General features: G+C 46.5%; 1 protein-coding gene across 1 annotated transcript; it reads right to left on the bottom strand.

Annotated features, from left to right (window-relative positions):
- Positions 1–454: 454 nt before the first annotated feature.
- On the bottom strand, positions 455–23,181 carry LOC137474482 (calpain-2 catalytic subunit). Its single transcript, XM_068191082.1, has 21 exons — positions 22,944–23,181; positions 22,098–22,167; positions 16,022–16,140; positions 15,515–15,648; positions 14,487–14,655; positions 12,494–12,577; positions 11,130–11,215; positions 10,406–10,480; positions 10,027–10,187; positions 9,543–9,712; positions 8,944–8,955; positions 7,223–7,434; positions 6,442–6,478; positions 5,757–5,822; positions 5,192–5,249; positions 4,161–4,225; positions 2,984–3,052; positions 2,566–2,644; positions 2,235–2,351; positions 1,755–1,813; positions 455–1,130 (listed from the first exon to the last, which is right to left on the bottom strand). Exons 1-21 carry the CDS (start codon positions 23,178–23,180, stop codon positions 1,107–1,109), a joined length of 2,103 nt encoding a protein of 700 aa, XP_068047183.1. The 5' UTR covers position 23,181; the 3' UTR covers positions 455–1,106.
- Between the last annotated feature and the right edge of the window lie 4,161 nt (positions 23,182–27,342).

Here is a 27,342-nt window from a genome sequence, read left to right as displayed (position 1 = left end):
ATCTGTTAGTGACACATTGTTAACTTTAAAAGCTAAGGGACATACTTAAGAAAAAAGCCCAACTTGGTACAAGTATTTTCCAAATAAAGTCTTTCCTATAAAGCCTTTTCTATCCTTTCTATCTCTCCATTTGGCAATAATTTGATAGTGAGCAGTGTTTTACGGAGAAACAAATAATTCCTTAAAGGTATTTAGAAAGTGCCTCACCCTGCAGGCTCATGTTTTCCGACTAGGTAAGTCCTACTGCTTTCTGAAAAGGTGTCCATAAGGAAGAAATAGTTTGTAAGGAGGACACAATTCCTCAGGTGAGGAAACTAAAGGCAGCAGCAATTGGCTCAGTCACAGCCTCTGCTTTCAGCAGGCTGGGTGTGGGGTATACAATATCAATCTCTAATAAATGAAAAGTGCTTATTTTCAGCAGAAATAACAGTCTGGCAAACTTTATTCCTACTTTTTTTTTTTTTTTTTTAATTTAAATGCTTTCTTGTATTTCAAAAGAAGATAAATAAGATACAGGAACTCAAGATTCCACCTGAAAGCATGGGCTTTCTCTTGAAAGAATCTTGTTACCAGCACCCTCCAGTTCTGGGCACATCAATAGTCAAAGATGTACTTGCTACTCAAATTCTTTAAAGAATATTTCACTGGGATAGTGTTGGGGCTTGGAACCCCTATCTCTGAGTACAGGTGTTTAGATATGCAATACTATCTCTTTACTAATTTCAGACATGCAGGATGTTCAAAAAGCACTTTTTAAAACCAAACTGTCAAGCTGTAATGACCTTTTCTTCCTGAAGTCCTGTAAAACACCTTAAATACAAAGATATTAGCAAAGCAGTGTTTTCAAAACTTTCACTGAGGATTGATAGTAAGCTAAAGCATTTTTCCAGAGGCTATATGAGAGTAGGCACAAACTGTCAGACCCATAAAAATGAGGTTGCAGGTTCTTCTGTGGAAGTAGAATGCTTTTCTTCTTGCAATTGCATGCCAAATCTGCTTGCTTTGCGTAAGTTAAGGCACATTCATGTTTGGATATTACTTGTATGTAGCTTGATTATCTTCACCTGATCATGCTCTTGTTGAGGTTTCAGGCTGATGCCAGTGGCTCAAATGACAGTAAAGCACAGCCACTGTAGCAGGAGAGAGAGGAAAACAAGGTTATATTTAGTAAAAAGTCCTGTAGCAAGCATGCATAGCTGCATTTCTAGCATATCATCAGCCTGTTGTTACAGAAGTAATTTTAGGATCTTTCCTGAGTAATTTAAAATTATATCTCATTTAAATCAGAGTTTTGGGATTCTTAGGTTCAGAAACAAGTTATGATCAGGTAATAAGGAAGTCAAACACACATAGGAGGGCACTTTTCTCCAAACTTAGTCCTTTCTACAGGGCACGCATGGGGCAGAAAGAGGCAGACGTGAGCAAGACCATCAGTCTTGCCTACACATCTGCACCTACATTTTGCTCTGTTGATAGAAAAAGCAGGGAAGAAGCCAAAATTACTGCTTTTACCAAAAGTGGCTTCTGGTGCAAGTAACTGCATCTGTTAGAGACTGTGTTGTGATGTAGGTACATTTTTAAAAGGTAACCTTTCTAAAGCTACTTATAAATACAAGGTAGATAAATCCAGCACAAATGTGAGTACTTAAAACCAGCCATCCTCAGTCAGAATGGAGCAGGAGAGACTCTACATTCCCCCCCACCACTTTTTCCCCAAAAATGAAACCAAATGTTTTAGAGCTAAATGAACTTACATTAACAAGGTTCAATTCTATTGTCCCACTTTTTTCCGTATCCAGTTTTCTAAACATTTCTGTGGTTGGAGAAAGATGACAGACAAGGGTAAATACAGGAACTAATTTGAAAGTCTTCCCTTTCCTTGTGCTTCAGGATCAATAAGGAATTTAATCCCAGAATCTAAAACTTGACAGTGGCCTACACCCCAAATCAGAAAGGGCCACTCCAAAGTCATTGTGCAGGAGCAAGACTGAACATTTTTAATTGTTGCCTAGTATTTTTTAATCAACATAGAGTTGTTTGTGGGAAGACTGGCTGTGGTTCAGCAGCCTGGCCTAAAAGACTGATTCCTGGATCTAGGAGAAGCCAGATTAATATCTCAGGTTTGAATTTGTCCGAGTACCTTATCCTGGGCTTCTGGGCAGTTCTGCCTGGCCAGTTATCCTGCTGGAATCACAAGGCAGCAGACCCTGTCTGGTTACTAAGCGTGTACTCACTGAACAAGGTTTCGAGCCGAATCAAACAGCGCACAAAGTTGTCAAAGTCAATGATGAGATCCTCATCAGCAAAACGAGCCACGATGACCTGATGTAACTGGCAGTTCAGTTTGAACCCTGAAAATACAATGCCAGGGATTTAAAAGACTCTATTTTCAAAGAGTAAACATGAGTACAAAATTAAATGCCTGATCCTGAGTGGTGGCAGGAGGGGAAGGCTCCAGAGTGCCCAAAATTCAGTAAGTTAAGATGAGACTGTATGGCTCTGAATATCTCTCAACCCTGCTTGAAACTGATGGAATCCTATGAAGAGACAGATCAATATAAATACCTGTTCTTTCCAGTGCCCTCCTCATCTCATACGAGTTCATGGTACCCGATCGATCCACATCAATTTCTCTGTAAATTTTCTGCAAGACACAAAACCCAAAGTGAAACCTTGACAATAATGCAGAGCGTGGTTTGGCTTCTGGCAGAAGTGAAACATTTTGAAATGCAGCCTGCGTGTTACTTAAAGAACTTTGCAACATTGATCTGAAGGACTTGGTACTTACATACATTTGTTCTAAAATTGGCTTTAAAAAGTATTTTTTTTTAATGCAGTAGCCAGAGCAAATAAAGACAAAACCTGGGGGATTACAGACACACAGTCCCTGCTTTGGGAAAGCTGACTGTGCACGTTGTATGGCACAAATCAGTCAACAGCCACTTCTACAAGTGATTGTTCTCCCAAAGGGGTTGTGTCTTACCTGGTATTTTTGAATCTTTGTCCAGAGGGTGTGGAACTCCTTCAGTCCCAGTTTGCCACTCCCATCATTCTTCTCTGAGTTAAGGAAGTTTCTTCAGAGGGAAGAAAAAGGGGTTTCCTCTCCCTCTGCTGGGTATGGGCAGTTGTGACTTTAAAAAAATTGCAAACAGGAGAGGGATTCAAGTCCTCTCTGAAGGACTCGTCCTCTCTCCAGGACTCATCCTGTTGAATACACAATTGTTGTCCAAGATTTCTTTCTAAATTAAGATCATTAATTTAAATCATGACCAGTTCACAAGCTCTTTCTGCACCCCTGCTGCAGGTCTCTGTCTTTCCACTACAAGTATAAACAAGCCAGGATGATTCCATTTTGTTCTGCATAGTGGGTTCAACACCTGCAGTTACTGGAGCACAAGTCCTGGGTCTGGAATATAAACAGGAAAAGCCACAGCCAAGCCTCCCATTTGGAGACCTTCAGCTCTTGAGCAAACAGCTAACAAAAGAACCTGCTCATGGCACTGCACCCAAAACCTGCCAAGGACTGCCTGTGGGCTGCTGTATTTTACACCAAGTTATAGAAAAGCATCACCTTGTGTTGGTAATTTTCTCTTTTACCAACTCTGAAATTCAACTCCCACTGCACAGAGAAGCTGAACACAACTATTCTTAGACCTGTTGCTTCATCATACACTTTTGCCTGGATCTTAGGAGTAAAAGCTCTGAAAATCCTGCATACTCTCTGCTTCCTGTATGGCATGTCAAAACAAAACACTGCATTTATGTCCCTCATTTTCCATTTGCTAAGTCCCCCTATGGCTTTGTGATGCCTTTACCAACTCCAGCCCGATAACAGAGAGGTGAAACACCCCTACAGGCAAGACCATCTTCACCATGCTGAGAGCCTTTTCCCAGCACAATCACTTTGTCCACAGCTAGACCAGAACACCCAACAGCTGGGAAGGCTTCCAAGCAGACTTTGTTTGATTATGGATTTTCCCATTGCCTGGGATAACACACAATAAAAAGGGAGTGGCTTTCCCAGGGGAATCAGGGCAAAGCCAGCTTCTCTACCTCAGGAGCCATTGGTACACCAGGATGGACCCACCAGGGAGCAAAGGCAGCTGGCCTGCTTCAGCACAGGAAGGGGAATATAATCTAGGAAGAGCTTTAAAGGATACATCTAACAGGTCAACCATTATTTTGCATGTCTCAATACTAAAGCCATCAGATTTAATATCTTGGCCTGTAAAGAAAGAGCAAAAGACAGGATTATCACTGAATGCTGTACCACAGGACCTTCCTAAATAGCTCATGAGCTCTCCAACCTGCCTTTATTTGCTTCCAACGGTGCTATCCTTTGAGCTGGGATGAGTCCCAGCTCAAGTGAGCTGGGATGTGTCCCCAAGCAAACAGCCTGAGTGGTCTGGTTTGTAGGCATGCTGCAGGAGCAAGAGACAGAGCAAGAGACAGAGACAAAAGCTTCTCTGCTCTTACTGTCTGCCTGCAAAGTGGACTTCTGTGGACAAGCTTATGGAGGTCAGCAGGAGGTGGCTTCATGAAAGGCTGAACATGAAGCCAAGCTTGGTAGCCAGCAACAGCCCATTGCTGATTACTAGCTGCTGCACACAGACATATACCACAGTCCTGACCACCTGATAAGGTTTCACTTTGGAAATTAAAGAGACAATTATTTCTCCACGCACTTGTTTCTTGAGCACTGTTTAGTGGGAAGGAAAATAATGCAGAGCCAAGTTAGGAATCTCTGTAGAGATAAAGAAGCCCAGAGTTTCAAAGTTTCTCCTCCTCCTTCTTAGGGACACCCCAGACCACTGGCTGGGCTACTGCTTGAATCACTTCTGGGTGGTTCAATACTAAAACAGCAGCAATATCTCTTTTGATTATTATCAAGGATTATTCAAATCAATCCATCTTCCTGGCAGCCAATTCCCAGTAGCAGATGCTGGGATAAAATACACCCATCTCTACCCTGCCAAACTGAAACACCTTCTGGACTGGCACAGCCCCAGCGTTTCTGCAGCCCCCTGAAGCAGCAGAGAGAGCACGTGGTCATGACCATATGGAGAAGCAAGCGGCAGGTCTGGGGCAGAGCCCAGGCTCTGCCCCTGCCCAGGTGCCCTCTGTGCTCCCATGGCCACGGTGGAAACCTGCTGGTGGCCATCTGAAGCTGCTGGTGGAGGAAGGCACTCACGTTTAGCCAGGATTTTATTCAGGATGCTGCGCAGTTCAAAGGCGGAGATCTCTGCATCCTGTGGAAAAGAGGAAAACAAATTTTCTACCATGAGCTGCAGACACCATCTGCAGCCTCTGATTCCTTCGGGCAAGTTGGCCAATTTCTAAAACCCCTTCGAGTTCAGTTCCCTTGAATGGAAGCAAGTGGGAAGCTCTCCCCATCTCCCATTCCCAGGAGCACCACCAATTCCCAGAGATTAGCATACCCAGCAGCAAGGTGTGCCCGAGGCAAGAGCAGCCTGGGGAGAAGCCCAGCCCAGCCATATGCTCTGCCCAAAGACAGAATTTGGGCCCTGCAGAGATAAAAGTCGAGCCCACAGTTCAAAAGGAGCAGAGATTGTTCACCAGGAGCACTCCCAAATCTGCTGTGGAAGCAGGTGGGTGACTGCACAGGTTCTGGGATGCACAACTGTGCTCACACTTGAGAGCTGACTCTGCACAAGAACTAAACTCTGTCCTGGGGGAGGCATCTCTCTTACCCACTGACCACAATGCCAGTAAGATAGTACCAGAAAAACACTCACATTTCCTGCTAGCTGCCCAAAAAGCTTTTTAAAGCTGGGTTCGATGTCATCTTCACTGATCTCAGTCTAGAAGACAGAAACAGAGAATGTCAAAAGAGGAAAAGTTTCTGCCTGAGAAAGACTTAATGCATTTCCTCGCCCTTAGTAAAAAAAAACAAATGGCAAGGTTGAAGGTACAAAGTAGTTTTTACTATGATTTTATTCAGTTTTATTTTCAGGGGCACCTCAAATTACTGGCATTGTAAATGCTGGAAAAAACACCCACTACACATGGGGTAGCTGCATTAGCAGGCAAAGCATCCCCAGCTCCAGCAAGACTAAACATATGGTGAGCCACTATTTACTCCTGGAAACAGCATTACATGCAGGAACAGCCCTGCTGCTGCAAGCTGCACTCCTGGACTCCTGGAGAACAAAGGGAATTTACTGTGGCTCCAGTTAATTTTACGGAGTGTACCATTGCCTGGGAAGTCCAAGTTCTAGATAAAGGACAACACTTGTTTCCATTACATTCCTGATGATATTTCCATTTGCTTGACACCCAGCAATGGATATTGAAAGATCTTTTCCCATTTTCCCAAAGTGGGATAACATTTCTTGATAATGCCTATAGAAAACATCACCCTGCACAGGAAACAGGCACTCCATCCCCCTCTTACAATTTAAAATATTTAATTTGATGTACCTCATCAAAATTGCCTTCAATTTCATCATCTATCACCCTAGAAAGAGAAAGAAATCAATATTAAACTCAAAACAAGTCAGTTTATGATGCTTTTCCTTCAAGCTTCAATTAAAGAGAGGTTCTTTAAAATATAGAAATAACAATGAGCATTCAAAAATTACTGGATTAATCAGCTATGGACACAGTGAAAGCTGTATTTTGCCAGCTATGGCAACAAGAGTTTGAAAAGACAGTACAAATTGTGCAATGTTCTGCAGAGCCACAGACAGGATTTTGAGGTTCACACAACTCTTTTGGTCTTTTTTTGCCTACTTAGCACAGGACCAGGTTCCTGGGTACAAATCAAACTTTGTCTAGTCATTTCTTCTTTAGAACAGCAAAAAAGTGAGAGTCCTAAAGTAATTCTGACGTGCCTCATGCTGTCCCCCAGGTGCTGAGGGAGCACCAGACCTAGAAATGGTGCCCAAGCACTCCTAAGGGCCCATCAAAAGCTGAATGGGTCCTCACACAATGAACATCCCGGGTTTCCCACTGCTTCAGGAATGTGCAGCAAAATATTACAGGAGAAAGGAAGGTTTCTGCTTGCTTTGAATCAGGACAACTCAATAAAAAAGACCCCACACCCCTTCCTCAGGCTTTAGCCCAGCTGCTCTTCAAGATGTGACACATCTAAACCTTTTAATTAAATAGTAATTGGGATAACAAAAGCAATAAAAGTAACAATAATAATAATCTCCCCCATGTGCCCATTGCTGTAATATGGTCACCAAAAGCTACCTACGTGGAGTTGGCATTTTTTTCAGAGAAGACTCTGAGGCAGAAGTCCCCGTTCTTGTTGGGTTCAAAGGTGGAGGGCACGATGATGTATTCTCCTGCAGGGAGCTTGAACCGGTTCAGCACCTCCCGGAGGTTGATGAAGGTGTTGGATTTTTCCCGGGCTTTGTTGGTCAGGAAGAAGTTTTTGCTCAGATGAATATTTGTCTGGCCAGAAAACTTAGGAAAAGCAAACAAAGGGGAGAAAACCCTCTGCAGTCTGCATGTGTTCACGTTTACAAATATAAAATATCACAGATATTAGTTAGCTATGTCTGGGGGAAAAAAATAAAAGAAAAAAAGATGTCAGTTTGACAGAACTGAAAAAGAAGAGAAAGGAGGTGGGGTTCCTGAGATGTGGCTGCAAATGTATTTTGCAGATCATTGCAATAAATCATTCAGGTCATGCTTTTGTTTTGCAGATGATGATGGGTGGATGAAGACATTGGGCAAATTCTTCCACCAATCATTTTTCTTTAAACTGAGATGGCATATGAGCCATGTCCCTCTGGTCCCCAGAGCTGGTGCCACCTGCAGCTCAGCTCTGCCTCCAAGGTCAGGCTGCCTCAGAGCAGAGCCCACTCGTGGAGAGCTCCAAAAATAAAACAAAACCAAATAATAAAACAAAATCATATCTGGAGTGAAACATCTAGTGCAAGGTGTCTCTGCCCATGGCAGGGGGTTGGAACTGGGTGATCTTTAAGGTCCCTTCCAACCAAACCATTCTATAATTCTGTGATCTTCCAGAATGAACTATTTTTGCAGTCTTACAGGTGGGTCATTTCAGCTTTAGCAGCCAGCTTCAGGAATGTGCACCTTTCAGAAACCTCCTCCTTCCTGTCCTCCTAGATTTTTAAGAATGAAAAAATAATTTTAAAAACCTGTCAGACCTGCTGCATAATGGGGGATAAAATTCCACCTTCTAGGGGAAAGAAGAGTCACAGGACTGTAGATAGAATCAGTTTTCTTATGGAAATTTAATATTTGGACCACTAGGGTGAGTGACAGAGTACTACTAAGGCATTAAAAAAAGTACATAAGAAATTTAATTAACCAGTAGCACCACTTCTTTTCCTGATGAAACCATCCTTTACATAAAAGCCACTGGTTTGGGCACAGCCTCAGGAGCCACAGGATGCCCCAGCTGCTTTGCACAGACCCTCAGAGGGACAGCAAACCCAGTAATGGTGTTACCCAGGGGTTTTGCTGAGCTTCAGTCCTTCCTCTGAGGAGCAACAGCTAAGAGGCATTGCTGTATTGACACCCCTCTGTGACCCCCAGAGTGTACTATTGGCTGCCTGCAGGTAGAAATAGAGAGAAACCAAAATAGGTGGTGCTTAGGGAAATGAATATAAACACCTCCTCGGAATATTATTTATGAGTCTAACATGAACTCTGTGCAAACCTGGAAAAAGCAGCTGTGCTCTGGGGGAGCAAGTGTGGGGCTGTGCTGGGAGGAGAGCCACAGAAGAGTTGCTTTGGGGAGTTTCTGCAGCACTGAACACTTTTATCCCAATCCAGGACGCTCTAAAAATGCAACATGAGCTCAAGGCCCCTTCCAGAATAAATGGCCTCTAACTGTAGACTCTGTGTAGTCATATAGGATGAAGTAGAATCTTCTGAACCCCTTCTTCCCACCAGCCATTGAGCCCCAACTCCGCACCTTGACCACCAACCCATGCCACATACCTCTGGGGGCACCTGCAGGGAGAGAAGGACAGAGTTATTTGCTTGTTGAATGGTGAATGGCATCTCCATCTTCTTTTCACCATTACTTAGCAAGGACATACACATTCTTCAAAAAAAAAAAAACAAAACAAAAGAAAACAATAAAAAATCCTTGGCTTGAGGGGAAGGTGGGTGTTGAGCCCATATCACCCAAGGTTAATTGCTGGCTCAGCTCCCAGCTCCATCCCTGAGGCAGGTGAGGTTCACCTGGGGCAGCGTGGCCACAGCCACAGCCACAGCCTGGCTGGTTGTGGCTTCCTGTTGAATCTGCTCCCTGCAGCCCAGCACGATTTTTACTGTAGGCTCAATTTCTCTACTATTTCTCCCTATCCCCTCTTTCATACTCCTGCTCCTCTGACCTCTCCATCATCAGGAAAGGAGGCAGGGGCTAAGCAAGCATGACACAGCTTTTTGTTTCTTTACACCTTCCTTGCTGCAGCTGCTGTCCCACTCAACCCGTCTGAATTTTGATGGAAAGCCCAGCATGGGAACTGCACTATCCCATTTAGAGGGGGAATGATTCTCCCTTTTCCTCCCACATTCCTGTCAGCCTTCCTTGCCTCATAAATTGCAAAGCCGATGGTGTGCATGTCCTCCCCCATCTTCCTCTGCTTCCGACGGTGCTTCTGGATCAGCCCAATGAGGAAAGTGCAGCCCCCCTCAGGATCATCAGGGTCCTCATCTTCCTCCTCCAGCTTGATTAAATACTGAGGATTCGTCCAGAATGTGTCTGGGAAGTGGATTTAAGCAAACTACTCAGAGGCTTCTTTGACATCAGCCGTGATGATATTTAAACATGTCAGATATGACAGATGTGGCTCTGATTGCCAAAATCAGCTGTGAGAAGAGAAAACCAATGCACTGCCCTGCCCACCCCAGCCTTTACAACCACAATGGACCCTCATCAGGGAGCCACATTTCCCAGACACCCACACTTTTTGGAGATTAGTCCTAGATATCCCACAAGCCATCCCAAAACATCTCCTGGAAGCTCCCAGATAAAGTAAAAGTGGACAAGTAAAAGGTTTCTCCAGTTTTTCTTACTTGGGTAGTTCCTGCAGCCCCCTGCAGTGGCTCCTCGCCTCCAGTTGCCATCCAGCTTCTGCAGGCTCCACTTTTTGTACCTGTCACTTGCCAGGGTGTCTGGAGTCAGGTTGCAGATCTCCAGGCGGGAGTAATGCCTCAGGAAGTCATTGAATGCCATCCTGTGGGAGGCAAGGCCACTGGCAACATCTCCTCAGAAGGGCTTTCCATCCCACCACCTTGTCCATCCTCCCTCCCTGTCACTATGATTTAGCACGAGGGTTTGGGGTGAATTTGCACACTCATCTTGGAGAGCAAACTGGGAGACGTTACTTTGCATGAATAAAAGCAGAGCAGCTGACATTCCCTTCTGCTGGAATGGGAACCCAGTGACACTCACCAAAATTCCCCATCTTCATGTCTCCTGGTCAGTCGCTCCCGCACCTCAGGGTCAACCCCACTCCAGTTTGGGCAGCTGGAAAAGAATCCCACATCAACTACAGCCCATGGGAAAGGTGAAACCCTAATGTGGCTGTTCTGGCACAAGATCTAACTTTTAGCAGTTCCAGAATTCTCAAACTACTGCAGAATTAAAAATAGATGCACCTGGCACATAAAATACCTCACCTCTCAAATATCCATGGTAAGAATGAGAAACAGAGTGTTATTTTTAGAAAGTGCAATGTCTGGACTGAGACAGAAAAAGGAAGAGTCAGAATAAAAACTGCCCAGCCACAGAAGTGTGTAAACTCCAGCTTTCATGGCTAACAGCAGAAATGGATTTTTAAAGCCCTTTTAGAAAGTGAGTTTTCAGAAGCCCATCACAGAATCCAGGCTGTTAAATAAGCAGAAACTACAGGGAGCTTTCTAGGATTCACCAACCAATTCACTGCATCTTACACAAAGGCTGGAATTTGCATGAAAAGCATCACATACTATGATGGCTACCAGGGAGATGACAGTGAGGGGATGCTTCTCTCTGAAACAGTTCCATGTGAACACCACATCCAGACAGGACCTACAGAGGAATTTCAGGTAGGGAACAGAAAAAGAGAGAAAAGCCAGAAACACGACCACACCCCTGCAGTAAAGGGCTACTGGCAACAAGGAAGCCATTGACTCACTTGTCATTCCATTTCCCTGTCCACTCCACTTCTCCCCAGGGATTTCGGATTCTGATCAGCTTCTGCACTGTTCCTCGGAAATTCACCTGATGGGATCAGAAGTGTATGGAGAGTCACCAGGGACTCAGCACCACAATCCCTCCCTCATCCTCTAGAGAAATTAAAAACATGACAGAGCAAGTATCTCGGTGCTAGGCATGACAACATGCACACACCTGGTCCAAAAGACAAACGTCCAACTGATTCTGAGTGAGCTTCACACAGCCAGGCTTGTCCAAAGAAGTTTTACAGCATGCACAAACAAAAGCCCGTGAAAACCAAAATGCCTGATTTGTGCTGCTAAAAAATCACCTTTGATAGGATTCTAAGTAAAGGGAATGTAAAACTGCTATACAAAAGCCCAAAAGCAGGTACAGATATATTTCTCAAAGTCATCACTTAGGTATAAATTGTCTCTTCACATTCAAATGCCTTTTTACCCCCCTGCTTATATATAAAAGGAGCCTGTTACAACAGACAGGACACTCAAACTGGCCACAACCCCTCTGACCTCACCAATGCCCCACAGAGCAGCAGCCTCAGCCCCTCCTCTTGTCATCTGTTGGTCTCTGCAGTCCAGAGGTGACACCCCAGTTGAACCATCCTTACTGAGTCTGCACAGATCTCCAAAGGAACAGCTTGGCTAAATCATGCCTACTTGTGAATTAAGATAAACAAACTCCCTCTTCCCTGCTTTTGCTGTGAGAAGACAACCACAAACCAGCACAGCATGTCAGCAGCTCTCTATACCTCACCCTGAACTTTCAAAAATTATTTCAGAAACCATTACCAGTGAACTAACAAAAAATCCACTGCACACATGGAAGGATGCCATGATCTGCTTCCTTTGCTTGGTCTTTTCTTCACCAGTCACCCGCTCTTGTGTTTGAACACCAAGCCCAGCTGAAAGGTGCTGTTCAGCAGGCACTTCAGGGACAATAATACATGGGGGTTGTTTTATTTCTTTGCTCAGGACACTTCTTGCTGTGCTTGTAAGGTAAAAAGTGTGGCCTGCTGTACAGAAGTGCACTTGAAGGGCCGTAGTCACCAGCAGAGGGTAGCATGCCTTCTGCACAGAGCTGCCCACCACCCTGCTTATGGAAATAGCCATGCTTATGGAATAAGAGGGGTTTTCTTGGTCAAACACCCAAGAAGGCAAATCTGTGTTTATCCAAAACATACCAACTAATTAAGCATTCCTTCAGAAAGAAGAGACTCAAAACCCAATTCAGCAAAATGGGTGACACTTAAGAATTTGCAGTGTTGAAGATGGGCTTGTGGTTGCCACACACAAAACCTGCTGCACCTTGGGGTGGCACACGTACCTCCTCTGCCCCGGTGACTGAGTACGCGTGTCCCTTCACCAGCTTCTGGGAAGTGACTGCTTCTGTTTCTGCAGCACTGGTGATCTGGAGGGGCAAAGGACATCAGTGATTGCAGCTTCCCATGGGCAGGGGATCCAACAGAACAAAGTTTCCCACTCCAACAGAGCTTTCATCTCACTGGGAGGCTGCAGGCGCGGTGTAGCTGCTGCACCAAAGCAGTAAGTGTGGCAGAGCAGGGAGAGGGGACAGCAGCACATGTGGTGGTGCTGGAACCCCAGGGAGTTTGCCATGTTTGTGGCATGGGGTGCACACAGAAGCCTGGCACTGCAGCAAAGTTCCCTCCTGGCACCAAAACACTTGGTGTGGTGCAGCCACTCTTGTGCATCTCCAAAGGGGATGCACATGAGAAACTCCATATTCTCAAGGGACCAAGAGAAAAACGGGGAGTGACTGGCCTGAGGGTCCACTGGGATTACACCCAGCTCCAGCAAATTTCAGTGTCAAAACACCCCCTGCAGCTCCAAAGCAGGGTGGGAGGTTGCCCTCCCTTTCCCCAGCCTTGCTCCCCTAGGATCTGCCCTGCAGGGCAGCAAGGGAAGAGGCTGAACTTTGGATGCCATTCGTACCTGAAGGCACATCCCCCTCAATTATTCACAGCCACTGCTTGGGCAGTCTGGCCTTTAAACACTGCAGAGAAAAGTCACTTCTTGCCAGAGAGTGAATGTTTAACCACCTATGAAACATGTGGCTGTCATTGTCTTTCCACCATTTCAGAAGTGTGTGACCTCTAAACAAGCATATTTGAAACTTAAACAAACAGAGAGGATTGGATGGAGCAGGCAGGATTCCTGCTGTCAGTTCATGGCCTATTTCTGCCCCACAGCACGCTCTCCATATAATGCTTAATCTCTGTGTCCCTATTTCTGTTACAGAGCAGAAGGAAAGATTTTACAAGGTTTTTTTCCAAAGGATAAACTCAGCAACAGTTCATTTAAACTACAGAAAGTGCCAGCATTTATCAACAACATAATATATTTACTCTCCTCCCCACCCACCCAAGGGATTTGTATAAGTCTGGGGCAAAAATCCAGATGTCAGATTCTTATCTAAATGCCAACGAGTAAAATAGGCCTTGAAAATACCATGAAGTCAAATTGACATTAACCAAGCACTTTTCCTGCTGTGAAGCTTCCCTCTCCTGGGACTCTGATTTAACTTGAAAAATGGGAGGAAACATTTACATTTCTGTTATGAATGGAGTTTTTGTAAACAGTTTACCTTCCCTTTAGACATAACTAAGATGCAATCTCATTTGGGAGGAGGGTGATTACCACAATAACAATACTTAGACTCATTTCAGTAAGGGTAAAAGCAATGCTGAATCCTTGAAGGCAGAGCCAAAGCTCCTCTTTTTCTTTCCCATGTGGGTCCAGCTTCTGACAATGTGTCTTCTCATAAAAACTTTTAAAGGTCTGGCAACAGTCTGGGCCTCTCTTCTTCAAGAACAGAGCCCAGATTTTTTAGGAACATTTTAGGTACACCTTGTGCAACAAAAAGGCTGCAGGGAGGATGGACATTGTCACCTCTGAGCACCTGACTGCAGGAGCCATTAGCAGCAGCTCTTTGTCCAAACCCTCTCAGCCTGTGCCATCCTGCTGCCAAGAGAAGGCTTTCTTAGGAACACAGATGTCCATCAGGAGTCCTGACAAGTTCCCTGTGTGATTCATTACCATCAACCTTCTAAAGAGCAGAAGGTCTCATGGAAGAAGCACAAGGGAGGGAATGAGCTTTTTACATGAGCTAATGAAGCTTAGTTTCAGCCTAACCCTCATGGAGAGCACATGCCTGGGTCAAATTCTTCAGGTGCAAGGTGGAGCAGGGAACCATAGGCAGAGGGGACTGGCATGCTGTGTGCAGCTCCTGCAGGTGCAGCACAGGTCCACCCCCAGCCTGTGTGCAAAGCAAGAACCCAGAAATAAACCTGCTAACTCACATCAATGGAGCAGCCAAGGAGTGAGCCTTTCTGGAGTGCCTTCTGAATGATCTTGAAGAGGTTGGGGGGTGGCTTCTGCAGCTCATACCATTCTGCAATGCCACCGGTGAAGTCCTCGAAGCCTTCGGTGGTGGTGCCACCAGAGAGGGACTCATATGAGCCATTCAGCCTGCACAAAATGGGGGACAGGCACAACCATCAGGCTCCCTGTTCTTTTCTCACACACACACAACCATCAGGCTCCCTGTTCTTCTCTTCCTTCAGGAGAAGCCCTCAGTGTGGCAGCTGTCACAGCATTTCTGCTTTCAGGAGCATTGCAGCAGCTACAAACATGTCCCTCCAGTCAGCTTTGCTTCTTAGACCTCTGTACTTGGAAAGCCCAGCATAAAATATTACACAATCTTGTGTACACCCTGCAGGTTCAGTCATATCAATGACAGGAATCATGAACACTGTCTGAAGAACAAAGAATGTATATTTTAAAATAATTAATACCCAAAAAATTTGCCTCTCTAGTTCCACAGTCTTTAAATCCCTTTAACAGTTATGGATCTGATTTTCAGCTGATCTGAATTTCTTAAGTCAATTCAAAATAGTAGAGTTAGAGAATATAATTCCTCTCTGGCCAACCCAAAAATGGAGATTCAGATATGAGCACTGAACACAGACCTGGGCACGTGGACTGATGTGCCTTGCACACTGAAGCACTGGCAGCTGCCAAGCCCTCAGAGGTGCACAGAGCACATGAAATGGAGCTTCCCAGGCCCTGGTGACAGAAGGCTGCTCCAGGAACAGCCCGGCCACAAGATGCAAGAGCTACTTTTCTTGGCTAACAACAAATCCAGTGCTTTTGGCTCCTTGTCTTAGGCATCATCAACAAAGCTGTACCAAAGGAGCCACTGTGGAATACCCCAGAAGCTGCAAAGACTAATGAGCAGACTGACACTCTGAAGGCACAGTATCCATGCAGCTGGGGATGCTATGGGAAAGCAGGGATGTGAGGGGAAGGAAGCCTGGCCCCGACTCACTTGGCATAGGCCTTCTCCAGCAGCGCGCTCCAGAACTCGCTGCCCTCTGCCGAGTGCACAAAGAGCAGCTCCCCGTTCTTGGTGGGCAGCCTGTCGTCCACCACCACGTCCACCCACTCCCCATACTGCCAGAACTGAGGGAAAGAGAGCACAAACATCCATCACCACCCTGTGCGCTCCCATCACCAGCATGTTTATCTTTGAACGTCAATTTTCCCAGGAAAACATGATGCCGGTGTCCCAGCCAGCCTCACCCATCCTGTTCAGGGATGTACATACTCAGCTGGCTCTGCTCAGGGAGGAAGGACCATAATGGCAGCCTCTGCTCCCAGGTCTTTGATTAATGGCCTTGTTCCTTCCACCACCCTTTCTAGATGTCTTCTTTTTTCTGTCTGGCCCTTTGACATCCCACAAAGCCATGCCAGGAAACATCACACATGGATACATAGACAGCCACACTGGCTCCTGCCCAGTAGCATTAAGGGGAAAAGGCTGTTTTCCACATACCTGGAAGTGGAAAATTCCTGCATATTTATCCTGGAAGCTCTGGTCTTTGGGAACAACACGGGCCAGAATTTCTTCATTCAGGGTGAGAGAAGCAATGGCTGCCAAGAGCCAACAGTCCCCTGTAAAAAGAAAAGGAAAACAAAAAAAACAGACAGCATTCATTATTCAAACTTTAGTTTTTGCACTGCATCAGGCTTGTGCATTATAACCAATAATTCCCTCAGCTGGGATAGGATGATCCCTCCCATCACTTTATCTCTGAGACAGATCAAATACCCTCCAAATCCATGCAAGTGTTTCCTCAAGACCAAATTCATTAAAAAAAGTCAAAGCAGGCTTTTTCTGACCTACCACCACAGTGATTACCCATTCTGGCACTGTTTGAAGGAAAACTTAATATTCAGTTGAGCGCCTGTATGATAGGAAGAAGCACAGAGAAAAGGCAAAGAGCCTGTGGGCACACACAGGTACTTAGGGGTGCAGTTTTTCCTCAAAGGTGTTTTCTCAGGCATAGGCTGCATTCTTTTCCCTTCTCCATGTTTAATAAACATGTTCCTTGCTATCCAGAGACCTGTCCTGCAGGCAAACTCCCTTTAAGGTCTCTTGCCAGCCTCCCTGCAAACAGGAGCTCCTTTCACCTTACACATCTCTGGAGGCTCTTGCTCGAGGCCTCTCTCTTTAGTCTCATGTCTGGTCTCCAGCACAGTCACTGGAGAGCCAGGAAAGGCCTGAAGGCAGGCACTGTTTCCCAGTTCCACACACCTCCTCATCCTGCCTGGGACGAAGCCAACACACACTAGCCCTGCGCACCACAGGCTGCCTGGACAGTGTTTTTCCACACCATCTCCTGCCACGCAGAGAGAGGAAGAGACCTCAGCTCTATAAACATTACACCCCTGCTTTTTGTAATTCTTTTCAGAGCCCAGTTTTACTTTACCAGAGCAGTCACCTTTCTGCTCAGCCATGGGCCTCCTGCAGCCCATTGGCAAAGTGGTCAGAGATCTACAGAGCCAGGTGATCCCCTGACTGCCACAGCCCAACACAAAACTCCTTGTTGCCATCCCCAGATCCGCTGTTCCCTTGCTTTGTGAACAGAGGGCAGTCGGTATTGTGCATGAGGTCCCACAAAAGAATCCTGCAGGATTGCAGCTTCAGTGTGTGAACCTGCCACAGCTGCCAGCAAGCTGGAGGCCAGCAAAGCAGCAGGCCCTACACAGCCACCTCTCTCCCATGGGAAAAGGCTCAAAAGCTTATGGGTGAGAAGCTGGGATCCAAATGGGACAAAGTCTCAGGGTGAATGAACTCTAAAGCAGCCCTCGAGGTCCACCCTCCGGCCCAAATCCATCACTGCGCAGACAAACCAGCAGGAACACGGACAACCTGCAGCTCCCTCCAGGCTGCCAGCGCTTGGCACAGCTGACCCCCAGGAGCAGCTCTGTGAAACTCATCTGTCCCACACATCTTTTCACATCTCAGGATAGGTGGAAGAGGTGAAATTGCAGAATAATTTCAAAACCTAAGATGCTTATACTACTTCACAACCTGGAGGGGGAGAACCAACCATAAAACTTCCCCTTCAGCCCCGCCTCTGGCTGCTTGTACTGCAATGGAAAAATCAGCATGTCAGAGAAGTTATTAAACAAGAAAGTCACCTTGCTATTCTCCTGTGACAGGCTATGAAGCAATGGTGAAATTCCCCTCCCTACTCTGTCACAGCTCATCCACTTTGCCCTGCAAAGTGGTGACTCCTCTCACAGCCTCCTTCAAGGAGCCGAGACCCTCTTCCCTGGGAGCTGCATCCAGAGAAAGCACTATGTACTGCAAAGGCGTTTGCTGGGAAAGACAGGGACGGGAGGAAAGAGTCTGGCTCAGAGGGCAGCTGTCACACCATTCTTCCCAAGAAATATTAGTATTTATATTCCATACCCAGGGGCTGGGCAGGCAGGGAGCAGCCCAGGAAGAACAAATGAACCACTCCAATGGCCACAGGAGCTCAGGAAGGCTTGGTCAAGAAGCTGATCAGGCCTCCAGATGATGAACATACACTTCAATGCTGTAACACATCTTTGAGTCATGCTTTCCCTGGAGGTAAGAAGCATGGAAATTCAAGGAGAAACACCCTCCAGAGGACCTCCACACCCACAAGGAGAATTTATAAAGAATTTCCTTTACTTTCTAGCTGTCTCATCAAGGAAGACTGAAATTGCAGCCTGTTGTAAAATCTCTGCTGAACTTTATACTGGTTTCTAACAAGAATTTGGAGTCAAACACAAATCTTAACTCTGACAACTCTGGGCAAGGTCTTGAGGTTTAAAGGCAGCTGCAGCATATATGGAAGACATCCGTTGGTTTCCACACTTAAAAGTGCCCAACAACCAGGATATAATCTCTACCTTTGTGAACAGCCATCACTAAAAGCACACCTGATAATTCAGACTTCAGATGAGAACAGATCTCATGATTATACCTGGAATTTTAGCACTAAGCAAGCCTGAGCAAGGTCTTTACCAAATAGCCTGAATGTCCAAAACTGGTGCTTCTGCAAAGTTCTGGACAGTGATTTTCCTTTGATAGGGAAGGAAAGCCCAAGGAGAGGCTGACAGACAGGTTGCTTAGAGCCTGAAAGGAGTGTTAGCAAGGCTACACTTATCATAAATAATTTTTGTAAATGAACAGTAGGCAGGACAAGGTTATCAGAAAAGGGAGTATTCTCAGGCTGTGAGTTTATCTGTAACACATATTAACAAGAAGTACTATTTTTTGTCCTGTCATGCTTACTTTTTCCCGCTTTCAGTGTTTTACTTGTTATTTCCATATACCTGTCTCTGCATTTACCTAATCTCCAGCTGTAACAAGAACATTAGGAAAAAAATAAAGTAATTGCAAGGAAGCATAAATAGCTGTAAGGTCTTAAAATTAGCCATTCTGGAAAGAAAAGGCAAACAAAATACAAGAGCCATCAAATGCCTGAAGGGCTGTAAGCAAAAGGCAGCTCCTCTGGTCAGTGCACAGCTCATGTAAGAGTATGGGGTAAAAGGAAAAATGTACATTCTGCCAATCACAGACTCATCATTATTTTAAAACGGTCTTAGATGAACAGCTACTGAAGGTATTTATATTAACACCACAGCACTCCAGAACGTTTTCTGGTTACAAACACAAGGCTGTGGCAACCCACTGGCAGTAGAGTGGCTGTCAGCATGAGGTAACCAAGGGTCTTATTTTCAAAATTCCACCTATTCAATTTGTTATTTTTTCACACATTTGTTACATGAGGAGGAGACACCTGCACACCTGCATCCAAACAGCAGCTGGGAGATCCTGTGCTTTTTACACCCCAGTGTTGTGATACCATGGTGACATCCACTCCAAAAAAAGGTGGCTAAGGGTGAACCAGGCTTCTCTGGATTTGGAACCTCCCCTCAGCTGTAATGAGTCACTACATCCCACGTGCTGCCATTTGGAGCCAAATACCATCACTGACTTTGCAGATCTGATACTGCAAAACCAACTCCAAATACTCTCCTTCAAAAGATTATCCCAAGGTAAAAAACCAAAAACAACAGACCAAAACCAAAAAAACCTCACAAGGCCAGAAAAAAGGATAATCCAAATCCCAAGAGGCAGAATTTGGTGTCTGGAGAACCTTTTCTGCACTGATGATCAGCTTTGCCTTATATGGATCACAGTTTCTTATAGTCCAGGTCAAAAGCAATTAAACAAATTTATGCACCTGGCCAAAGACTACTGAGCTAAAAGAAACCCTGCTCATTAGCTGAGCTGTTTGGTTGCACATTCCCTGCCAAGAAGCTGCCCTGCAGATGTGATGGGTCCATGTGCTCTGGATGCCCCATCTCTCCCTGCAGTACTCCCAGATGTTCTGAAGGGCTCAGCAACAGCAGTGAAACTCCCCATCGGCACAGGTCTGTTGCTTTTTGATCAAGCCTTTGGGGGATAAATGAGACTACAAAAGCTTCCTGTAGACAAGAAGCAGCATAATAAAAAGTACAGGTTTCCAAAAGCACCTGACATCTTCCTATGAAATCTTCTCTATAACATCCTAAAATGTGATGGGACATGAACATACAAAGTAAATACAAAGTTCAAGTAAATGTAAGCTTGAGCAAATTTATCAATACAAATGCTAGTGTCAGATAAGGCAGTGGAAAAAAAGGAAAAAAAAAATAAAGCATTTGTACAGTGCATCTGCCAGCCCCATTGTGTGAAAGAGCGGAGATTCCATCCAGGCTCTTAGCAACTCAGTGGCTATACAAAGATCAAAAGCATCTAATTTTTAATCAACAATTGTCACACAAGACCAAAATCCTGCCCAAATTCATGAGAAGACAGCCAGGAGAGTCATTGCAGTACTTAGTGACAGGGAAAGAGGAGATACAAACAAGAACACTGACAACCTCTGATTCAGATATAGTCAGGAGGTACAAAAATACCAGCTGTGAGTCACTTCATATCCTCTGGGGATACCATACAACCCCGTGAGAACATCTGACTGGTCCAAAGACCACTAGGGCAGCAAATGCTTTCATCAGTTTAAAAACAGTGTTTGGAATTAGCAACTGCAATTTCACAACTTGAAGCTTCAAATCTTTCATTCCTATGCTCTTGTTGCCACGGCATCTGCAGAGAAAAGCTGGAAAACCAGAAAGCAACTAAGTGACTCCAGAAACCAACATCTCTACAGAAATGCCAGATGCTGAAATGGCATTACAGTAAACTTTAATTTCAATTTGAAGAACTTCTTACCAGAAAGTTTCACAATTAAACAAGATAACAGATCTGGCACATGTGTTTAAGCACTGGGACATGCTTCATGCCAAAACAGTCATGATGGGAGACGTGGTATTGGGTGGAGAGAACACAGGAAGGAAGCTGGTGACATGGTAACAACCCAAGGCACAATAGAGTCTAACCCACACCACCAATGATATTGGGGCACGAGGGGAACTGAGTTCATAATCTAAGCAGCTTTACTGTCATGGATTTTTTATACAAATTGCATCTGCTTGTCAAAGCACTAACTTAAAAAACGTCTGAATGAAAACATAGGCACAAAATGCAAGCTTCTCTGTTACGTTTTTTGGACATGAACAAATAGCAGCAGTGGGATTAGAAACTAAGAAGATGCAATGTGGTGAATATCTGAAAGCAAACAAACAGAATTTGGTTCCTTTGCCAAGTGCAGCAGCACAGCACAGGTCATATTAGTCATGTTTCCTACACAAGAGCTTTCCCTCAACCACACTGTCTAATCCAAACCCCTCTCACTGCAGCTGAGTAGGAGCCTACTGCTTTCACTTCACTTTACTTCTTCTCCTCATACCTCTGCAGACATCCTCCACCTAAAACCCCTTCTATCAGGCAAGGCAGGAGACAGGCTTCCAGACTGGGATAGCTGTGCACTCACCGCCAGGCTAAGCCATTTGCTCCCCACTGTCCCCTGGCACTTCCCTGCAGCTTCCAGATCTTCCCTGGAGAGCCCCACCAAGGGGTTGCCATTGCACAAACTGAGCAGAAGCCTTGGCAAAAGCAGAGGGCTCACAGGCTGGCCCATCCCTCCTGAAACACCCCAGTTTTGTCTTCCTCAAGAGCTGGCGACCTGCAGGGAATCCTCCATACAACTTCTTTTCTCTCTACAGCATCTCCCCAGGTTTCAGGAGATTCCTCCTGCGCAGCAAAATTCTCTCCCACTGCGGAAAGAGAAGTCCTGCTACACACACAACTGCTTTTCCAAGCAGACTGTTAAAGGCAGAAATGCGTCAGGCTGCTCTCAGGCACATGGATTTGAACGTGAAAGGAACAGGCCATGATCACAAAAACCATCAGGAAACCAGTGTGTGCCATCCCCACTTGGTGCATGCAGAAAGGCTGTGCTCAGTAACCACACACAGGGTCCCCACCTGCAAATGCCAAGGAAAGGTGAGAGAGGTCTGGTTTGAAATGAACGGAAGTGGTAGGATGCAAAAGGAGGTATTAGAGCGAGTTACAGCCGTGTATAAACCATGGTGCCCTGGGGCAGCACCTGCATGGAGAACTCAGCTTTCTGCCCCCACCTTACCTAAGGCCCCTTGGCAGATGTCCGTGCGTGTGGCTCCGCCGGCTATGAACTGGGGGTTGGGACACAGCTCCTGGGAACAAAACAAGCCTTGCATTACACGTAGCCGCAGGTGAGGCAGGGAACAAGGCCACGCTTGCAGCAAATTAACCAAACCATTGACCACAGCAGATGAACACCACAGAGACAGAGCAGGGCAGGAGCGGGTGCGGGCACCAGACACACCAAGCACAGTGAGAAGGGGGAGCTGGTGACCAAAGCCCGTGTGCAGCCAGCTCACTTCACGGGACGTGCCAGGAGGTGCACTGCATTTTCACACATGTGCACACAATCCTCTGCCATTACCTCCCCACCACTGACTACAGCAAGATCTTTCAGAAGTGCCTGGAGGCACCCGGAGTCCACCTGATCCCATGGCTCCCATGGCTGGCAGGGCTGCTTCGGGAATAAACCGCACGGTGGTCAACACATGGCTCTGCTGAAGGAAAGAGTTATCGGAAGGGACAGCCCCAAGCGCTACCCAAAGAGATTCGTCCACACGGAGAGTTCTGGATGGAGAGGAAAATGACTTTTCTGACTTGTTTGTTTTCCAGGCAGAGCAAGTCACGCTGCCAGCCTGTCCCCGGAGCAAAGGGGAGCCTCCGGTGCCCTGAGCATCCGCAGCTGCACGAAACGGGCGCGCCGCGATTCTGCAGCGCGGGGAGGGCTCGCACCGCGCTCGGCAGCCGCGCCCCGACCCGCCGCCCCCGCACCATTCAATCCCCCCAAATTTAGGGGGTGAGGGAAGGAGGAAGCCGGGTGATACTGTGGAATGATGCTACCGGGGATCCCCCCTCCCCCGCCGCCTACCGTGGGTCTGCGCCAGACGACGCCCTGTGTCTTGTGCGAGCGGGGCCCCAGCTCCCGGTAGCCGAGGGCGGTGGGGCCGGCGGGGAAGGAGGGGTCCTGGAAGAGCCGCCCCTCCTGCAGGCACTCCTGGCGCAGCGCCCCGAAGCGCTGCCCCAGGTAGGGCACAGCGCGGCCGTGCCGCCCCGCGCCCGCCGCCGCCGCCCGCTCCTTCGCCAGCGCCTCCGCCATCCCCGCCATCGCCGCCACCGCCCCGCCCGGCACGGCGCATCCCGGCACGGCACATCCCAGCCCCGCCTGCCATCCCTCCCCTCCGCCGGCTGCCACGCCGCTGCTCAGCCCCGCCGCACCCCCGGCTTGGCTCGAGTCGCTCTGAGCCGGCGGTCGCGGACGGAGAAGCTTCCCCTCCCGGTCCCTCCAGCTCGTTGCCCCGTGCAGAAGCATCTCTGCCTCACACCTGCGCCATCCCTGGCTCCCCTATTGCCACATGGACGCATCAATTCAAAAAAGTTGGTTATTTTCCGTGTAAAAGCCAGAACTATCCATATGAATTCTTTACGTTTAGGGGGGGAAAAAAACCAACCAAACAAAACAAACAAAAATCCCAAGACCAACAACAACCAAACAAACAAAAACAAAGGAAGGGAAAACATAATATGGCTCAAATCCCACTATGGTACGTCTGTACCCGTGTTGTCACCTTGTTACAGCTTTGAACATCGCAAGTAACAGAGATCACCTACAGCTTGATTTGCTGGTAGTCACCACAGCACACGTTTTGCTGCTGCTGGTGTGGACCCACCTGCACTCCCCGCACAGCCTAAACCACAAACAGTGAGGTCCCCCCAAGCTTCCCTGAAACACACACACATATGGTGTGGGGGGAAAGAATGTCTCTATTTTGGCAGTGAGTTGCTGCCAAGAATGGCTGAAATGCTGCTGCTGGCACCCACATAGAACAGCAACTCTCCGAGGGAGAATTCAAACCATTTGTTTCATATTTAAGTCTGACTCAGGATGTGCTGGTGCCAGGCAGTGTTCCCTGGGCAGCACACAGAGGCTGGGAGCCCTTCATGCTGCGCCCACCACCCACAGTGGCTGCCCAGCTGCCCTAGAAGGGCATCCACCTCTTTCTGCAGAGTTTTCCAAGTCCTGGATGCATGTAACAGTGGTTTGGAGCCATCCTATCTGACTAAAATGAACATTATTGCTTGAAAAATGCTTAAAGAACCTAAAATTACTGGCAGTACCATTTGCTGAGATGTGGTGGGAAGTTTTCCTTCGTTGCTGGTACATGGCGCTCCAAACCATTGTCTACCACTGTCCATTTGCTCACTAGTTTTGCACTTTCGTCATTTATTATTCCTCTTCCTAAGCTCAGCACAGGTCCTACTTGCACAGTTCATGGGAAGCCATTGCCATTAAACAGGAAAAAGAGCTAAGTATTGCCCATTCAGTTCCCAGTGTAGCTGAGGAAGCTCCCAAAGTCTTTTTGAAGTTAGACATGAATGGTCTGAGCAGCACATGTCTGTGTAGATCATGGCCACACAAGAAAACAGCCCTGATACCACCCGGTCGTCCAAACCTGGAAGGCACATTCCAGCTTCACTGTGCTTTGAAGATGCCTCCTGTCCCCTGTGGGTCAGAAAGGCTCTCTTTATAAAGGGAATGTTGGTATTTTTAGCAGCACACAGGAAATCAATCACACGTGGAAAGCTGGAAGCAGATCCAGTAATGTTACATGCACTCAATTGAGGGTGTGCTTTTAACCTGCAGCTCGAGCAGGACACAGAGTGGCACTGGAGGATGCTTTTGCTCAGCTGTTTAGATTTGTTAAGCACTGCTGAGTTATCTCACAGGCAAGGCCATCTCCTGGACCAGGAGACAGCAGCACCTTACCACCTGGGAGTTTAACCGGCAGTGGGCTGTGTTGCATCCTAACGTGAGGGATCTAGGAGCCGTAGAGCTGCTCAAAAAGTGTTTCTTTGGCTCCACGCAGTGGCTCAAGTCTGTACAGCTGCCACAGGTCAGACTTCGGTTTTACAAGAGTCAGGGTTAAAGGAAACCAGAATCAGTTCAAAGCAATGGTTTTCACTCACAGTTTTGGTTTGTGAACTCTTCTGCTCTAGCTATTTTCCAGCAGATGCAGAAGTTTGAGCTGGGTTGAAAACTTGTCATATAATTACTCTGTTTTTCTTAGCTATCTCTTATGTGCCCCGTGGATGATACTCACAGACCACATTGGAATCTGCTGGCAGCTGAGAGCCTCTGCTGGACAACAATCAAGACCAAGTGTGTGCAAGACTCTTACGCGGCTGCTCTGCTCAGTCAGAGCTGCCCGAGTTTTCTTAGAATCTCTGTGGTGCAATGAGGGTTGAGACTGAGCCAAACAGAAAATGAGATGAACAGAAGGAAACAATGCCAGAAAGAAACTGAACCAGCAAGGATTCAATTAAGCAGGGGGAGAGGGACCTGGGGCATGCAGGGAAGATGTATATTTGCCAGCCAGGCTTGTTAGACTGGTCCCAAACATATAGGGACCATGTTGTCCCATGTGATTTATTGACAGGACAAGGGTATATTGGTGCAATACAGAATTTCTCTTGTTATCTGGGAAGTTGGCTGTCCCAACAGCCATCTGAACAGCCCATGCCCACCAAGTCCTCTGCAGCCAGGTAAGTCAACTGCTTCCACTTCCAGCCCAGCAGCAGATGTGGATGGGAGTCCAGTTTGAGGGAAGGAAGTTATTTTGAGCACTACAGCAGCCAATTCCTTCATTTCTACATACTCACACAATATGCCCATTTTCTTTAAAGAACGAGGTGATTTCCATTTGACTGTGAGACCAGTGTAATACTCTTAAGTGAAAGCAGCAGTTCCACCAATAGTTACCCACGTCTGTCTCCCTAAAACCAGGCAATTTCAGAAGGAAAAAGAAATCTGATTTCTTCTTAATCTCCCTGCACACCTGTAGCTCTTCAAAGAAGTCACCAACTCACATTTTGCAAGTGAGTGGTTTCAGCTGTTGCTGCAGCAGCTCATTCCAGCTCCTGATAAGGAGCATCCAGCTGCCATTCACAGCATGGAGTTTCAGGCAGGATGGGCTTCTCCTGCCTTGTGCCAACACTTAGCAATTGTGAGTAACCCAGAGCTGTTCTGCTTTGCATCATTCCTCCTCTCTCTTGCTCCTCTGTCCTTTCTCTGTACATGGATACTGGGGAACAAATGGCTAACAGCTCAGGAAGGGAGGAATGGGCCCATGCACCTTCTGGGCTCCTGTTCTCCTTCCCAGGAACTGCCCCCTCCTCATTAGGATGAGGGTGGTTTCTCAGGGGAAGAGGCTTGCAGTAGCAATGTTTCATGAGGAAGGGAAATGCTTTCCTGTCTGAGGTTGGGATCTGGAGGGGTACTGAGCTTTTCCTAATGTTACAAGCTGGCTCCAGCCCTGGCCAATTCATTGTGAGGTGTCAGAAAGACCTGGGTCACCCTGCAAAATCCAGCTACCCTTCCCAGCTTCCTTCCCAGTGCCGAACCATCATTCTGGGTCAGCCCAACTCATGTTGTGGAGCTTCACAGATAGGGTGCAGGCATTACCTCTGCAGGATGTCATCTTCCTCCTCCTCAGGCCCCAACAATTTCATGGCTTTTATAAAACAACCAAGCAGTATCAGAGCTAATTTTAGATGTGTTTCTCAATAGGGAAACTTCCAGGCTTCTTGTAGCAACCCTTCCCTCCCCAAACACTCAGACAAAATATTGCAACCTCTAAAACAATAATCTTAGAGACAAACATTTAGGAACTTTCATAGCTCCCAATGGTCTTCCTATTGATAGTCACTCCATTTTCACAGTAACAGGGTGGGTAGGAACCCATATATGTAGAATATGAGAAGACAAGCTCTCAGAATGAAACTGATCTGGTTTTGTGCTGCAGGCTGCAGTACAGTGAAGCAGGTTTAATCCTCATCAGCCAAGTGACGCAGTACAGGAGAGTCCTCTTATTTCTCTCTAATGCACTGTATCAGAAACATATCTGAAACTGCTGGGTAATTGGCAGTTATTTTCTTCTCCAGATTTCCCCATATACAGAACAGTCCTGACTGCATGGAATTTTCAGTCTCTTCTTTGAAATTCAGGTGATGCATTTTTCTGGTTTAATTGGTTCTTCTTTATTCCCCTTCATCCTCTCGCTATCATCAAGAAAGGGGGAGAGGGAAAGGAAAGCAAGAAGAGCCAGGCAAAAATATACAAATCCCAGAGGCAACAAAAGTCAGAATAATTGTTATAACTATTAACCCTAGGGGTTAATGTCACTTCAGCAGCAGTATTTGAATCATGGGGAACCTTACAACTTTTTCCTCCTATAATACAGCTGTCAGCTGTTGCTGTAGTTAACTACAGT

The sequence above is a fragment of the Anomalospiza imberbis genome, chromosome 5 (assembly GCF_031753505.1).
Source record: "Anomalospiza imberbis isolate Cuckoo-Finch-1a 21T00152 chromosome 5, ASM3175350v1, whole genome shotgun sequence".
Lineage (NCBI taxonomy): Eukaryota > Metazoa > Chordata > Aves > Passeriformes > Viduidae > Anomalospiza > Anomalospiza imberbis.
Note: the sequence above shows the minus strand (reverse complement) of the source record. Positions and strands in the feature narration are given on the sequence as shown.